This window comes from Haliotis rubra, unplaced genomic scaffold (assembly GCF_003918875.1).
Source record: "Haliotis rubra isolate DU_JTF1 unplaced genomic scaffold, ASM391887v1 Scf42, whole genome shotgun sequence".
Lineage (NCBI taxonomy): Eukaryota > Metazoa > Mollusca > Gastropoda > Lepetellida > Haliotidae > Haliotis > Haliotis rubra.
Window position 1 is genome coordinate 971,259 of NW_025767102.1, and position 18,012 is coordinate 989,270.

At 37.1% G+C, this 18,012-nt stretch overlaps 1 protein-coding gene across 1 annotated transcript; it reads left to right on the forward strand.

Annotated features, from left to right (window-relative positions):
• The first annotated feature begins 6,756 nt into the window (after positions 1-6,756).
• On the forward strand, positions 6,757-16,159 carry LOC124288515. Its single transcript, XM_046725037.1, has 4 exons — positions 6,757-6,864; positions 7,695-7,826; positions 12,960-13,098; positions 15,951-16,159. The coding sequence occupies exons 1-4, from the start codon at positions 6,757-6,759 to the stop codon at positions 16,157-16,159; spliced, it is 588 nt and encodes a 195-aa protein (XP_046580993.1).
• Positions 16,160-18,012: the final 1,853 nt, after the last annotated feature.

The following is an 18,012-nucleotide window of genomic DNA, read 5'->3' on the forward strand; positions in this document are numbered from 1 at the left end:
ACATTTGTATTTGCCTTGGGTTGTTGTTTCATAGCAATGCATGGTATGGATTTACAACTTCTTTGTTATTTACAACACGACGTTTCTGGGCTACTTCTTGTCCCTACATCAGGTGAATGACAGAACGTGATTTACAAGCAAAATCATAGTACGTACAGGAGGCTAGTGAGATGGAATTAAAGACTGAGATGTACAGAGATCAAGGAGATTAAGTGATATGTTTTGATTGAGATGTACAGAGTTCAAAGGGATTAAGTGGTATGTTTATGCGCATGTACATGCCACTTAATCCCATTTAACTCTGTACATCTCAATCAAAACAAAAGAAGAGAAAGGAAGACTGACTGACTTAGTTTAGTTTTACGCCGCTTTTAGCAATATTCCAGCAAATCACGGCGGGGGACACCTGAAATGGGCTTCACACATTGTACCCATGTGGGGATTCGAACCCGGGTCTTCGGCGTGACGATCCAACGCTTTGAACGTCCTACTTGTCTCAGTTAGACACTGACACTGGGGATGGGATTTTTGACATGACAAGAACTGGGCAAGAATTTACTCAAGAGTAGTTCCCATAGGGCCATCAGTAGGTTTAGGTGTCCCATGTATATAAAGGATTTTAATGAGCTACTAAAATGTAGTGTGTATGTGTAATTCTTTTACATCACTTTAACACTTTGTTAATATAACTATGAAACAGAAATACTTAAGAGTGTTTTGCTACGTAACATCAAGGCTGCTACTTTCGAATTGTACACCATGTGCTTGAGCATATGGTGAAGGGCTAGATGAATATACTACATGATAGCTATCGGTATGTTAATACCTCCGACCTTACACTGTACATTTGGGTGTATAACAAAGTATATCTGCTACACTAAACACTGCTCACATTTTACCTCCCCAATAAAGAAGATGCTTTCCTTACACATGAATGCTATGTTATGTGGATCAACTATAAGAAACACTCATATTTCATTGTTTTCAAATAAGTCCAGTTATACAATTACAAAGTGTCATATCTGAGTTGTATTTCTCACTTTTACTGCAAACATTAAGTATTATAACTGCTATATATTGCAGAAACAAAAATTCCAGTATTTGACAAATGCAATATGTAAATGAAACATTGACATTTTTTTTCATTTATACATATATAAAAAAAACATAAACAGATGATCAAAAGAAAATATCAATATTACCATGCTGATGATATTATCCAAGGGTTGACAATAACCATTGAACATATGTACAGATGTGAGTGTTTGTCTGTTTCTAGACTTGGCTAAAGTCGAAACTCAGAGTTAAAAGTGAACGTTTCAGACCAGCTTGTGTTAGCACATTTGAACAACCGGGCCCAGAGTGATTTCTAGCACTTGTGATATATATCTCACGTCCCCACAATTCTGAGTGATGTGCATGTAAATGTAGGATAACAGATATGCACTCTCACGTACACTCTCACTTCTTTTGTTGTGAGTAATATATTAAACATGCTATACACACCCTCTGTCACATTTCAGACTGAATTATGTATATAACATAGCTGGCGTAAACCTCTCCCGCCTTTCATTCTGCGTGGTTTAGTTTCATATCCGATATACCTTCACGCCTTTCATTCTGTGTGGTGCTAGTTATATATCCGATATACCTTCCCGCCTTTCATTCTGCACGGTGTTAGTTATATATCCGATCAACCCTTCCCATCTTTCAATCTGTGTGGTGCTCGTTATATACCAGATATACCCTTCCCGCCTTCCATTCTGTGTGGTGTTAGTTATATATCCGATATACCTTCCCGCCTTTCATTCTGTGTGGTGTTAGTTATATATCCCATATACCTTCCTGCCTTTCATTCTGTGTGGTGTTAGTTATATATCCGATCAACCTTTTCTCGCTTTCATTCTGTGTGGTGCTAGTTATATATCCGATATACCTTCCCGCCTTTCATTCTGTACGGTGTTAGTTATATATCCGATCAACCCTTCCCATCTTTCAATCTGTGTGGTGCTAGTTATATAGCTATATACCCTTCCCGCCTTTCATTCTGTGTGGTGTTAGATATATCCGATATACCCTTCCCGCCTTTCATTCTGTGTGGTGTTAGTTATATATCCGATATACCTTCCCGCCTTTCATTCTGTACGGTGTTAGTTATATATCCGATATACCCTTCCCGTCTTTCATTCAGTGTGGTGTTAGTTATTTATCCAATCAACCTTTTCTTGCTTTCATTCTGTGTGGTGTTATTTATATATCCAATCAACCTTTTCTTGCTTTCATTCTGTGTGGTGTTAGTTATATATCCCATATACCTTCACGCCTTTCATTCTGTGTGGTGTTAGTTATATATCCCATATACCTTCCCGCCTTTCATTCTGTGTGGTGTTAGTTATATATCCGATCAACCTTTTCTTGCTTTCATTCTGTGTGGTGTTAGTTATATATCCGATCAACCCTTTTTCATTCTTGTGGTTTCATTCTGTGTGGTGTTAGTTATATATCCCATATACCTTCCCGCCTTTCATTCTGTGTGGTGTTATTTATATATCCCATATACCTTCCCGCCTTTCATTCTGTGTGGTGTTATTTATATATCCCATATACCTTCCTGCCTTTCATTCTGTGTGGTGTTAGTTATATATCCGATCACCCAGAGGTCCTAGCGCCCGAAGATGAAAAATGATGATATGCATTGAAATGTGGTCAGAAGTAACTGTTTCTGTTTTAGACAGGATTCCCACAGAGAGGGTGCTGTTGCTTTGAAATCCAGGGCAAATATATGTAATTAATTGAAATTTGTTCTGTACAGTTCCTCTGAACAGTATCTTTCGAACAACCTACCTTTTAGGGGCAATGAATGAAGGCCGTCACAGTATTTTATTCGTGGCCGACCAGGTATATGCCGTAGAAATGACGAAAGTGATCTATATTTTCGTATCATTTGGGGGCTCTGCCACTATGTATTTTTTTAAGAATCAGATGATATATTCCTGCAGAAAAACTAAAAGATTAATTTTCCCGCTCTATTCCCCCATGAGTCCTTATGGACTTACGACTTAGCGCATATCACGAAAATGAAAGGATGCATTAGAGATTCTAAAGTCAGAAACCATTTATCCAAGACTGGGGTTCTTTGGACCAATTCTGCCCCAGGCCCACACAGAGGAAGAACGATCAGCGTTACTCAGCACACACCACGAGGAGGTTACTCTTTACGAGTGCCAGACAGAATTCGATCGTGAAATAGTTCTGCATCTTTAGGAGTGAGATTTTGACATAAGCAGGCCACTGTCTTACTTTCCAGGTAAACAATACGATTGACACACCCTACAAAACTCACCTGTTAAATTATCGTGATATGAGAAACTCCAATTCGCTTTCATTCCCGCATAAATAACAGGAGGTATTGTCTATCACATGGACATCGTTGTCTCAAATATCATGAATTTCATGGTTATCCGCCAGTAGTGGTTTTAAGAATCCACAGGATCAAAACTACATTCAAACTGGACATGGACGACAAATGAAACCTGTTAGAAGTCGACAATTTTTATAAGACCATTTACGGTATATCACAGAACGGTTAAGGCGAGTAAATTGAACAGACATACATTGCTCATCATGAATCAAGGTCTAAGATAAAGCAGAACGTGGTATGCATACAATACGAACGATTAGTTTTTCCTGGGTTTCGACACAACTGACACGGCTATGATTTTAATGTAAGGTAATATATGCGCTTGCTTACAAACAAGCGAATGGTCTGGTCACGTGATAAACCTGCACACGTGGTGTGAATAACACTGGAGCAGAAACATCTATTATAAACGAACAGAGCAGCGCAAGCTTTAGAATTATCAGCCATTGTTTTCAGAACAGTGAGGTACAGTCCATGTTCAATACGCCTCGAAGTATTTGGTGAGCTGACTTTGTTACATCTATTTCCTTTCATTAGATTCCGTCACAAGGGATAAATATTTCAGTGTTAAAACGGTAAAAGATCTTTTAAACAAAGTAAATTACCATTTAATTATTCAGTTTTTAAAAGAAATTCAACTGATTGATAAATTTTGAGTGATACAGTTTGGAGATAGATATTGTTGAATGATTGGAAGTTTAATTTTGTAACTTAGATTGTTAGTGCCTGTACCCTCAAGGGGGTAAAGTATTGTAAAAGTATTGTATTGAACATCTTTGAGAAAAGCCATTCGTCTTACACTGGCATCTTTCCATCTTTCACTGTTTCTACTGAAGCAGGCTCTTATCAAATGCTTATTTTCTAATGATGTCAAATATTTCGCTTGTTCTATAGCTGACTTAATCGAATTATAATGACATAAAAAGGATGAAGATGAAATACTACTGTGCCAGTTTTGATAATACATATCTTGTAATCTTTGTTTTAATGAAAATAGAAATAACTCTTCCTCACCAAAGTCTTGCGCAATCCAACCAAAAGAATACCCACAAGTAAAAAGCAAAGATCTAACATTTGAAACCAAATTACTACTGGTCTTATCGTTATCATAAAGAGTTATAAATAAATTATAGCATTGATAAGGATATCGCTGTAGTTCCATTTTTACTAATTTACTCCAATATTTAACCACTATAACTTGGCTGAGAATGAAAAGAGAATAACGCCCTGTATCGCATAAAATGGCCTTATTTGATGCAAACTTCCCACATTTAAAATAAGATGATTGGACTTTCTCTATTGCCTCATTACATTTAGTGTTCCATTTCTCTGCACCATATAACAAAATTGGTTCAATTTTACCATAAAAAATAGAAAATGCTGTAGAAAATGGAACATTTACAAGTTTTTTATAAAAAAATGTATATACTGGAATAACAGCTTTAGGAGCTTGACATGCTAATTGTTTACAAGATACTGACTATGATAATCTAGAAGATATAACTAATATAAGGGTAACGGTATATTTCAGGGTATTATCATTTGCAAAAGCCCGAGGTCTTTCATTAACTGCCCGACGAGAGAGGGCAGTTGAAAAGACAGAGGGCTTCTGCAAATGATAATGCCCTGAAAAATATCGTTACTGTTATCATTGCTAAAATGGATAGAATATTTTATAAAACAAAAACAAACAACGGTATCGGTTTTGAAGCATTTACTGCTAACAACAAACGACGGAGGTCACTGACCCACTTTTTACAAATATGGAAACGTCATAGAACAAAACAGATGTCGTCACTATTGAGAGTGACCACATTCGACCTTGACCTTTGCCCATACTACATGCCGCCATTGTTTTCAATGCTCAACAACGTTAGAGTTCCAGTCGATGTTTTCATTGCTGCATGTTGTAACTCATGTTACAATTGTTAAGGTTGGCACCGGCAAGAAAGTGCATAATGTACGAATTCGAGTCAGAAATATCGTCAATATTGAACCCAAGTTCAAACGAGCCGTAGGTGATTGAACATCAAGAGCTGAGTTCCTTATGACGTCACCTAACAACGGGCCTGATAATGGCCCGTCGTCAAGCAGTTTGGGGGCATAATCAAGTTACAGTGGTCCGCTCATTTCTGATAACATGCGGGCGTTTTAATGATAATTCTATCTATTTTAGCTATATTCCTAAATGTTTATAATATGCCTTAATTTCGAAAGGAACATTGTCATTTATACCCTAATCTACAACTTTCATGCTCTGAAAATTACCCAATAAATGCCTACAAAAGAAACGATGGACTGATCCATCTGTTCATGAGATTCTCCTGCACTCGCCCATCCCATTGCATATCAATGGGGAGAAGCATACTTGGCACATGCCTAGTGGGTCCTTACCCCTCAAGAGATAAATGGACCAGCCCACAGAAGCCTACTGTAAGCTTGATGTATTTTTTAGCCTCGCCTAGGCCTTGCCTAACCCTGTCCCAGCCCTGAATAACAAGCCTAATTTCTACAAAGAAAATAACCCCACCAAGTCAAAACGCCGATGTGATTCCAGCTGTTACAGTCATGCTTTAGCAGATGATATTCATATGCCCGCCCTGTGCAGCCTAACTAGCCTAACTATCTTACATATTCAATGCATAATATTTAACACATGCTTTACAGAAATAAGATTTACACTTGACGTACCTGTTATTTTCTTAGTTGTCCCCTGTATTTACGTAACACCTAGTGACTGGCATGCTGTCATTGGTTGGAAAGTATAGAAAGAACAAAGCTCGATTGTACTTCAAGTGGCTAAGGACAGTTTCTCTGATATCTTCAGGTAGGTGATTCAGTGGGACAGAACTGGCTATTTGATTGTTATTGAATATGCAGATTATTGATACAACTGAGCTAAGTTAAAGGTCTTGTTCAAATGCGTTCTTTTGCCAATTCAAGCGTAAAACGAGATTTATATGCATATTGGAACAGATCATCAAGGGGTGGGTTGCCCACTTCTTTCCTACTTGGCTTATCTCAATTTTTTTAAAGAGGAGGTCCAGCATTTCACATACAGCTTTCTCAGTATACTTAAGGTGGTATTTGCTTTAAACGGTGGCAGTGCAATATACTTCTGAAGATAGACATGTAACCCACAGGGGCTTGAAACGCATAAAAACGTCATCAAGGTATATATTGTCACTGAAGGGGTCTTAGCACTATATCGAGAGCAAAGTCCCCATCGGTAACAATATGTACCTTGATGCTACTTTTGCAAAATTGTTTTATACATTCAGTATTTGCTGTGAATATGGAAATCATTTCAGTAATATTTAGCACTTTACTACGATATGGCCGGACGTCACACACAGGCACGGTTTGAGTTCAGCCTCAGGAAAAACATGACACCTCATGATATCGCAGACATGTTCAACGACTTTGCTGAAGACTTTGAAGAGGTAACTGAAATCCGTAACTAGTGTTCACAAATGTCACAATAGTATCAGTCATAAGATCGTTTAGATTACGTTTCGCCTTTGTTATGGCCGCTCTTGCTCAATGTTTTTTTTTATTGTGAATTATAACACTGAATGCACAACTTTCTACCATCGCCAGCGGCTGAAGGGAAGTTGCAATCCAGCTAGGGTCCATGCAGGTTGCAAAAGTAATGTAAGTCCCCATGGTTCCTAGTATGGTGATCTACCTTCAGTTGTTGGCGATCTATAGCCCGTGCTGGTTTTCTGTTCATATATACTGGACAAATAAGTTAGGGATATTGGTATTTTTATGATTGATATTTTATCACTGTGTCAATGAATAAATAGATCATTATTCGTAATATCAAAATGTACATATATCCCTAACTACTTTTGTCCAGTATATGTGATACTCTAGAAATTTCACTGGCCATCGTCGACAGGTTTTACTCTCCAAAATGGTTTCATTTTTATTGTATAAATTGTTTTCGTCACGATATGGCTGAGATATTGCCGATGTGACGTTAAATTTTAACTCACTCACTCACTGAATGCACAAGGATTTTACTCAGGGCATTTGAAGGACAATTCAAAATTTTACCAAAATGATGTCCTATCCAACTTCCTAGTTAAACATTGCCGTAATTGGAGTATCACTGACCATGTGCTGTGCTGACAATCAACACTCTCCTGCCTTGTGGGTAGTATTTTAGTCACTTTGAATCTGCATTTCAAGAAATGCTTCTTTCGAGACGACATGATAAATATATTGACTTTGTTCTTTACTTGCCTAAATCGCATTCTGCTTGCAGGTATATTCAAGCATTGGTTGGAGACCTTATGAAGTTGTCGGAGACTTCATGGCTAAAATTATCCCAGAGGAAAATAGATCAAAACTAAAAGTCTTGGATGTTGGAGCTGGCACAGGACTTCTTGGAAATAAGGTAAATAATAGCTCAAAACCCTTTTCACATCCATAGAAACTCTCTTCTAAAAGCAGAGTCGATTGTGCAACTCCGACTATATCATGAGCATGTGTTTATGCATTACTATCAAATAATGGGGATTCCAGATGTTCGCGAAAGGTGAGCGCATCCTGCCCCAGCGGTGACGTTCATCAAAAACAAATACAAAATCTGGTCAATTGTTCAACTGAATAAACACGGGGTAAAACAACATGGAACTGCATTTTGTCACATGCTCGCAAAAGTCGAGAAATGTAAACACCAAAGGCTGGAGTTTGTGTGGATGCAAAACATTGCTCGACATTTAAGGAAAGTCTCATTCGTGTCCTCTATTTCCAATTCAGGTGGGTGAATCGGTGGTGTAAGTTGCCGTATCAACTTTAACAAGAATATCAAGAAGAGTGAACTTCCGAATAAACTGTTTTAATGCTCGGTAGTCTCCTGGTAAACAATCACCAACCACGTGCTCTCTCATAGCGAGGCGGGCTTTATCTGCACGTGTGCACGTGAGCCATGGAAGAGAGAAAACTCTATTATCACTCTTTAGAAACCAGCCACTAGTCAAATCTACAGGTGGAAGGAAACTGGCTATCAGATTGTAATCGCACGATAACAGATAATCAATGTACCTGAAGGATAGGTTAAACCTCTTGGCCAAAGTGCTTTGTTTTGTTTTGCCAACCCGAGCAAATTCTGATTCAAAGAGAACCTCAAGGAAAGGAGCTCAACTGGGTTTAGCAGTGTCTTTTTCTGGTCAATAAAGTGGCAGTTGTCCGCTCGATATATATACCAAATAATCTGGTAATAAGAAATAACACGGGTAAATATTCTGTTACTATTACACTTAGAACATTTCACAGTAAACATGTCCTCCATATACAATCCTAGTATAAAGACAAGAACACCCAAACAGACAGACAGACCAACAACACAAACAGCAATACACTGATGATTCATTTCCTTGGGCAATCCCGCGATCGATTGTTTGCCGAAATGTAGGAACTTTTTTTTATATTTTTTTATTTTTGATTCTCCATACATCCAGGTCATACAGTTCATTACATAACGGTTTGGTATAAACGTGATTCGCAAATATATACAAAGTCGATTTACAGGCAAATGTGCAGTCAGGTGGAAATGAATAGGTACTTGAAAATATAATAGCAGTACATTATGTATAGCGCTGGTTTAACAGAACAGATTGAGACATAGTGACCAAAATTTTGTGAAGCTGTCATATTTGCAATTTGAATAGGCATTAAAACGTTCAGCATAATATGTTGTCTTTACGTCTTGTATAATGTAGTTTAAATTCGGTGTTTTATCTCTTTGTTTCATTTTGTATATATTATATTTCACTACTGTTATTATCAAAATCAGAACATGGTTTCTCTTTTCACAATATCCTAGAATAATATTTTTCTTTGAAAAGATAATATTTGACCCTGTTTTTTCGAATATCCATTCTTCTATTTTCTTCCAAATAGTTTTTATGACTTTACAGTCACAAAATAGATGTAGAATTGATTCTTTCTCGGATTTGCAAAATGTGCATGTGTTGGAATCTTTATACATGTATTTCATTTTTGGTAGCAAATCATTTGTTGGCAGAAACCTGTGCAGTATGCTGTATTGACACCACGAGTGTTTTACACTATTATACGATTTAATGGTTGTTTATTCTATCGTTTCACATATGTTATCGTCAATAGACTCATTAAGTTCTTTTTGCCACTTGTTTCGATATGTTAAAGGTTTTCTAGATTTACCATTTATGAGTATGCCATAGATATCTCTACATCCTTTCGGGTTTCCTACTATATTTCGTCAAAGATAGGGCAAGATCGGAGCTTGGATTTTCTCTTCAATATGGATGTTTATGGATTTGCAGTAGTATTTAATTGATTCCACTATTCCTTGACGCTCTAGGAAGTTAGTTTTGCACCCAAACGATTTTTTTAATTGTTCCACCGTTAAAAAGTTACCTTGGGCGTCAAACATATCGTTTATATAAGTAATCCCTTTGCTTGAATAATGTTTATAATTGATTGGTTTTCAATCTATTTTAATATTGTCATTTAACCATAAGGGTTGTGATAAAATATCACATGCATTTTTTGCTTTTTCTGCTTTTCTGGTTACGAATTTATTGATTTCAAAGTTTCTTTCCAAAAGTGATTTGTTTCTTGTGTTATTACTGATTCAAGTATGTGTGTTTCGCATGTTTGTATAAAGCTTTCGATGTCCCAATGTGTCTTCGTTTGTAGCAATTTCCTTACTTTTGAATCTGAGTTGGTGAGTCTTTTAATCCATGATATTTTTTGTGATTGAATAAGATTTTTTATCTCTGGGGCTCGTATTCCTCTGTATTCATAATTCTGTGTGATAGTTTCTCGACTGACTTTGTCTGGTTTGTTTTTCCATATAAATTTATAGCAGAGCTGCTCAATTTCCGTAATCATTTGATCATTTGGGTTGGGTAGAGTTACAAATAAATGATTACGTTGCGGTAAAAGTAAACTTTTCAATATGGTATTTCTACCTAAGGGAGTTAGATATATTGCTAGCCATTGATTCATTGATATTTTGAGAGTCTTAAGTTTATCTTTATAGTTGCGTTCAACCATTTCTGCGATGTTGTGAGTAAATACAATTCCTAATAGTGTAAACGAGTCACTCTTCCAGTCTAAATTCCAGTTTCTGCAAAATCTTCTTTTAGAGTTTTTTTCTGAGCCTATCCATAATACCTGTGTTTTGTTTACATTTATTTTTAAGCCTGAAAATGAGGCATATTTACTAAGAATTTCTAATGTCGCCTGTAAACATTTTTCAGTGCCATCTAGTATCAATGAAGTATCATCAGCGTATTGGGAAATTAGGTATTCTGTATCTCCAATTTGTATTCCTTTTATTATATTATTATTTCTAATCATTGTTGCCAAAATTTCTGCGCACAGTATAAAAATATAAGGGGAGATGGGATCTCCTTGTCTGCATCCTCTTGAGATATTGAAATAATTTGAAAGGAAACCCTTTACAACAACACATGAGTGAATGTTATTAAAGAAGGTATTTATCCATCTTGTAATCGATGGTCCAAAGTTAAAGAATAGAAGAACTTTTTAAATGAAATGCCAGTCAACAGAATCGAATGCCTTTTCAAAGTCAATAAGAAGTACAATTCCTGGTACATGTATATTCATATATTCAGTATATCAATGATGTCATATATTAGGCGAGTACACTCACCAATATATCTTTTTGACATAAACCCTTTTTGATCCTCATTTATTATAGAGGGTAGGACTGTTTTTATTCTGTTTGCAATGGTTGATGTTCCGATTTTATACGCTACATTCAGCAATGAAATGGGTCTCCAATTCTGAAGCAAATGTTTGGATTTACCTTTTTTGAAAACAGGTTATAATGCCTTGCTTTTGAGTCAAAGACAATTCTCCTTTCTAGTAAGCTAAATTTAACGATCTTATAAGATACTCGTGAATGTTGGACCAAACAAATTCGAAGAATTCAACAGTGAAACCCGATGAGCCAGGACTTCTTTCATTTTTCATTTTTTTAAGACTGTTTAATACTTGTTCATATCTTAATTGTCCTTCTAGATTTTCTTGTTGATCTTTTGATAGCTTTGGGACGTTTTAAGCAATTCTGTTGGGTTCACTTTTTCGCATGGTTTTTTCGTGTATAGGTTATGGTAAAACGCTTCTTTTAATTCATCCTGTAGCTTTGTTTTGGAATCTGTATCATGTGATGAATCTATTTTTATTTCAAGCTCATCTATGTTTTTTCAAGCGTTTGGCACATATTCAAATTTTCTTTCTTTTCATAGGATGAAAAATTTATTGTGTGTCCTCTGATCATTAACAAAAGCATTTCAAAGAATAGCTGATCGTTTACTTTGAAGACATTTTTCCCTGTTTCGTCTACGTAAGATTTGTATTGTTCTTTGATTTCATTTATCAGTATTTTGTTTTTTTTCCACATATGTTTTATCATAGAGTAAAGAATTGCTGAATTTCTAGTAGCTTTTGCCTCTTTCTATCTCACTGATCTTTAGATTAATCCAAATTATTGAATGGTCAGACCTATATGCTGCTTCAATGCCGGTATCGTGAATTAAACTTTCGAGGTTTTTGGAAACGATAAAGTAGTCTAGTCTTGCCTGTTTGACGGGGGGTTTCTGTCTCCATGTGTATCTCTTGCTATCTAGGTTTTGTTCTCTCCATGGGTCTATTAGATCATTTTCTTCCATAAATTCTAACCAGGTTTCTCTAGCTTTTGCATTATTAACGTTCTTAAAAAAAAGAAATGTAGGAACTTGACATCGTCTTTGAGATGAAGGATCAAGGAGTACTTTATGTCAAACTTTTCACAACCCATAAAAACGATGCAACTATAAAAACAATACCGATTGTTTTCCTTATACTACAATAACCAGAACACCATCTGAGACAATCCCTAAAGTATCGAAATCATCCACAAGCTGTCAAACAAACTTCACTTGGGCTTATAATACAGCCCTGACGGATTCCCACATTGCAGGAATAATAACTTGACAAACCCTTGGTGGTTTTCACATAAGCAGAAAGTGTATTATACATAGGTGTGATGATGTTTAAGAACCCAGATAGTCCTGCTTTCCCCACGGAGTTTAAAAGTGCATCATGTTTAATAGTACCAAATGCCTTGGAAAAATCAATAAAAGACAAAAGAATCTACTTTTTTCTACAGGAGTATTTCTGGATATAGCTTGCAGTGTAAACATGTGACACGAACATCCTTATGCGTTGGTCCAATAGATATGAGCAGCAATGTGTTTACTGATACGACAGCTTCTAAGTGCCACTAAGAGATTTAGAATTTTCCTTTTCCAAGTCTTGGAAATATTTTACCATGGATATTTACTGAATAGTTTGCTCCCCAAACTGAAGACATCACATATTTTTCTTAAAAGTTTTGCATGTCGTAGCATTCATGTTGACAGGGTTGACAACTTATTATAACTTATAATTTTAAGTCATGGTTGGGGAATATCTTGATTTTCTTCAGACCAGAAATGCTTGTATTTGATCAACTGTACTTGACACTTTCCAGCTAAAGAATCATGGGTTCACACACGTTGATGCTTTGGATCCAGCAGAGAAGATGCTGAATGTGGCCAAAAGGCGCAAGATCTACCAAAGATACCTCTGTGCCTTTATGAACAAAGACAGAAACGATGCCATAGAAACGGGTGAGAAACACTATTAACGTTTACGCTTAGTTCGATCGTGTTCAATGGGTCCACATATCTGACATAATAACTACCCAAATAGAAATATGTTTGAGATTTCTTTCTTAAAATATATGTAAGTGCTCAATAAGTCAAGTGATTAAGAATGTGGCGTAATTGCCCAATTCACACAAAAATATAACAGATAAATATAGTCATTTTATTTAGAAACGCGTTTTATAAAAAACATATCTTCTATTCATTAGCATATGTTTAAGCCTTATTAAAAATATAAAACATATACTCAATTTGTGAATTACCTTCTATGTATCAAATATTCATTAGTATTAATTTTGTTTATGCTTATTAAAATATACATAAGTATATGCTCTATTTGTGAATTACTTTCTATGTAGGCAAATATTCATTAGTATGTGTGTGTGCTTATTGAAAACATATAAGCATACGCTGCATTTGTGAATTACGTTCTCTGTGGGCATGGGTACACACACACGCCAGAGTCACACCTAAAACCTAAAATATACACATGTGAAGAAGACTCGACATCGTTTAATGATTTCCATCAGAGAGTATATGTGTAAGAAATAAGTAAACAAACGTATAAAATCTAGCCTAAATAAAGTTTCGAAATCGAAAATTAATGTTATGTGTTGTAAATTAGAAATGTGTGTCTTTCCTTAGTGGCATCTGTTTGATAGTATTCACTTGATATATCTACATCGCTTTCTCGGGCGGTGGGGTAGCCTAGTGGTTAAAGCGTTCGCTCGTCACGCCGAAGACCAGGGTTCAATTCCCTACATGGGTACAATGTGTGAAGCCCATTTCTGGTGTCCCCCGCCGTGATACTGCTGGAGTTTTGCTAAAAGCGGCGTAAAAATAAAACTCACTCAATCACTTCGCTTTCTGTGCTGCTGTCAAGACTAATATTGATATGTGCGAATATGTGGAAGATTTTGCGAAAATTGAACATTTTGGTTGGTGTTATTGTCTGGTGATGCCATGCCGTACGCTAGTAAACTAGCTAAACTCTCAACTGAACCAGCGAGTCAACACGCCATAATAATGTCAGGTCACGTGATGTCAACTCTGCTCATTTCCGGAACACTAGTAGATTTTTTTAACATATTTGGCAACAAATGTTGACTTTCGAAAAAACTTTCTTCTTCAATATATTTGTTTTACATGCTTTATGAATGATTGGATTTCTGATTTTACTTTACATATCTATTAAGGAGAAAAATGCACGAGGTCATGGACTATATAATTCTGGTTCGGTGACCATGTTGTTGCAATCACAGCCCGAATCACACAACTGCCCGTTAAGTAAAATATGTACATCTGTCAGTGCTACAGCCGGTCATTACCTTGGACATTCCTCAGACATCAAGATACAACTCCACTCCACTCTACTGCGCTCATCTCCACTCCGCTCCTCTCCTCTCCTCTCAGCCCCTCTCCTCTCCTCTGCTACACCACTCCACTCAACTCCGCCCCTGTCCGATCCTCTCCTCCCGTCTCCACTGCACCCAACTCCAATGCACTCCACTCCTCTCATCTCATCTCTTCTCCGCTCCTCTCCACACTCCTCTCATCTTATCTCTGCTCCGCTCATCTCATCTCCTCTCCTCTCATCTCCTCTCCGCTCCGCTCCTCTCCACTCCTTTCCGCTCCACTCCACTCCGCTCCTCTCATGATCGTTGGTTCGGTGACCATGTTGTTGCAAATCACTGCCCGGTCATCACCTTGGACAGTCCTCAGACATCAACCTGCAACATCGTGATATAACTCAACAGTGTTCCCCGCTCCACTCCACTCCACTCCACTCCTATTATATCTACTCTAAATTATGATGACAGATGTTGTTTTGCGGATTGCACTTTCTCAGTAAAGTACAGATTTTTGTACTTTTGTTGTCTTGAGTCCCATCAGGGATTCGATCCACCCTCTCACAGCCATGCACCTAATCGCCAGCACACGTCTAACCTCCTTAGCCACTCACCCCAACAAAAGAACTGGAATCTGTACTTTACCGTGAAAGCGTAATCCAAAATATAGCACGTGTTACATTTGGCAGCTTTCTAAATGGCATTGTGTATTCATAAGATATGACAATATGATTAATTTAATACGCACTTGACTACCTGCAATGTGCATTGTGTATTCATTCGGGTTCTATCGTTATGTAGCGTTTGAATATTGATGCAATATGGGATATATTTGTCTTAAATATTGTGCTTATATTTCTTTAGATTACTATGACCACATTGTGGCATCGGGTGCTTTTAATGAAGGTCTGATTCCCTGTGACGCCTTCCAGGAAATGGTTCGGATCGTTAAACCAGGTGATGAGTTTTATTGTGTGTGTTTGATTTTCTGCTGAATGGTTTTGGTAAGCAACTGTAATCGTCGGTAGACCACATAACTTTACAACCGACGATATATTTCTTAATATTTTGAATGTTGTCTGAATATGCGTTTGTAAATCTGTAAAACCCGAGGAAAAACATAAAAAGTTTTCCCAGGATATTTTCTTGAACAAATCAAATCCCAATCCCGATCTTGAGTAAATGTCCTGAAATATCAACTATTGTGTATTTTCGATTCTTCACCACCCCATGCTTGTCGTGAGCGGCGACTATCAGGATTTGGTGGTCAGATTCGCTTGACTTGGTTGATGTGTGGCATCATGTCCCAGTGTATAGATCAATGTTTATGATGTCTATCAGTGGATTGCTGTTCCAGATTCGATTATTTCCATATCGCCGTCATGAAGCTGGAATAATGCTGACCGAGGCCTTACACAACGAACATACATTCACCAACTAAATAATTTAAGTAGTTATATTCACCAGGTGGTCGAATCACTTTCACGGTTCCAACCAAGTTAATCAACAACTCGGACAACTTACGGGACCGGTTACTTCCCCTTATAGACCAGTTGGCGGAAGAGGGCGTGTGGAAGGTCACTTCCGTTGCACTCGGAGATGGAGAACTTTCTTTCACAGACGGTCCGGGGACTTTGTTTAGTTTGAAGGTTCTTGTGTCAGAAAAGAAGTTTTAAGAATCTATAAAGGTCAGTTCCATCGGACTAAAAGTCTTAAGGATTTTTTTATTGGTCTAATGTTTATTTTGGTCGCACTGACCAGAAACGTTTTGTTGTTGTAGTTTGTTGGGGTTTTCTTGGGGGTGTGATTGTTTCAGGGTGATGCAACATTATTTCCCTTTTAAATCTAAATTTAAATTAAACTTAAAAGTTTAAAAACTAGAAACGTGTTTTTCATACAACAAGATACCAATGAATTTTAAAAAACTTCGAAAAAAGCACACATATTAATGAAAGAAAGAACTACATCCAGATCGTAAAACCAGAGACTGCTGTAAGGAGGTGGGTTTCCTTTGCATGAACATATTCACTGAAAACATAAAGTGGTGGATTTGAAATGAGGTTAGGCATCACGTTCAAGATTATTTAGCGACATCACAAGAAATGATCACATCATGTCTATAATTTGCGGCAATGTTTCCACATGACGTCCCTTAGTTGCTGTCAGTCGAAAATCCCTCAAAATATTTTCACCTTTTTCCATATCTTCATGGGCAATGTTTTCAACACCTTGACAGGCGAATGTTGAATGTATTTCATAACGTACAGTTCCTAGGTTTTCAAAACTTTAAAACACTCTTTCATTTTTACTTTTTTTTCATGTCTTTTAACTGCTTGATACCTACATATACATACATTTTACACATGCATATATATCAATACAATTGGGGATTAAAAACATATATTTCTCTGGTTGGAATCCAGCTAGGGTCCATGCTGGTAGCAAAAGTGCTGTAAGTCCCCCATGGAACCTTCAGTGACTGGTGATCTATACCCCACTTTCATATTGTGCTCTGTAGTGATATCTTTTTATGATTACATGCTAGTTTTTAATGTTCATCTCTGATAGTATAGCTATTTTACTGTCCTTCGTTCACATGTATTTATACAGACTATATAAATACCTATGTATGTTACATGGGTTTAATATCGAGGTATTATGACGATACCACTGTAACTTTTGATTTGGATGCAGCAATCTTTTATCTGCAAAATCCTGCATACATGAGTAGCCTCGTGATTCAGGCGTTCGCTCATAACGACTCTGGTTCTTTTTTTCACATGGTTATATTGCTAAAAGCTGCGTAAAACCCAACTCACTCACTCACTCACTCACCAATGATAATCCAGGCACCACACTTTGATTTCGATTTTCTGATTCATCAGACGAGGTTAACTTCAGAGTAATTGGGGGCGGTTGGGTAGCCTAGTGGTGAAAGCGTTCGCTCGTCACGCCGAAGGCCCGAGTTCGATTCCCCACATGGGTACAATTTGTGAAGCCCATTCCTGGTGTCCCCTGCCGTGATATTGCTGGAATATTGCTAAAAACGGCGTAAAACCATACTCAGTCAGTCAGTCAGTCAGAGTAATTGAATCTGTTGATGAACGTATCCAGAATCTTAACAATACATAATATAAATCTTGCAATGCAACGGGGCCTTTTTGTCGTCAGGAACAATGAATGTTCCATTAATATATGATATTCTTTGTAACAAGAAAAGCCAATATGGCCTGTTGATCGATTCAAGATCTCTACTTAAATACAATATTCCAGAGCATTTGGGATCTCTGGAGCCTCCTATGTGAATTTTGAACAGGTCAAGAACATGAGAATGATAGTTGATATAATGAATGTGTCTTTTTAAATCATTTCTGAGCAGTTTTGCAAGTACTTTTATGGCACTTGATACTGTTATAGGACAATCGGTTCTGTATTGTGCAATTGTGCTCTAAATGTGGTGTGCTCTATTTTAGATTTGTGCTTTTCACTTTAAGTAGATCTCAATAGAAAGACCTGGAAGCTAGTGCAT

Bases quoted from the DNA above. Each gene is read 5' to 3' on its own strand.
- LOC124288515 (XM_046725037.1), top strand. From the start codon at position 6,757: ATGGCCGGACGTCACACACAGGCACGGTTTGAGTTCAGCCTCAGGAAA. The intron at 6,865-7,694 runs GTAACTGAAATC...TTCTGCTTGCAG, and splicing joins TTGCTGAAGACTTTGAAGAG to GTATATTCAAGCATTGGTTG. The intron at 13,099-15,950 runs GTGAGAAACACT...TATATTCACCAG, and splicing joins AAACGATGCCATAGAAACGG to GTGGTCGAATCACTTTCACG.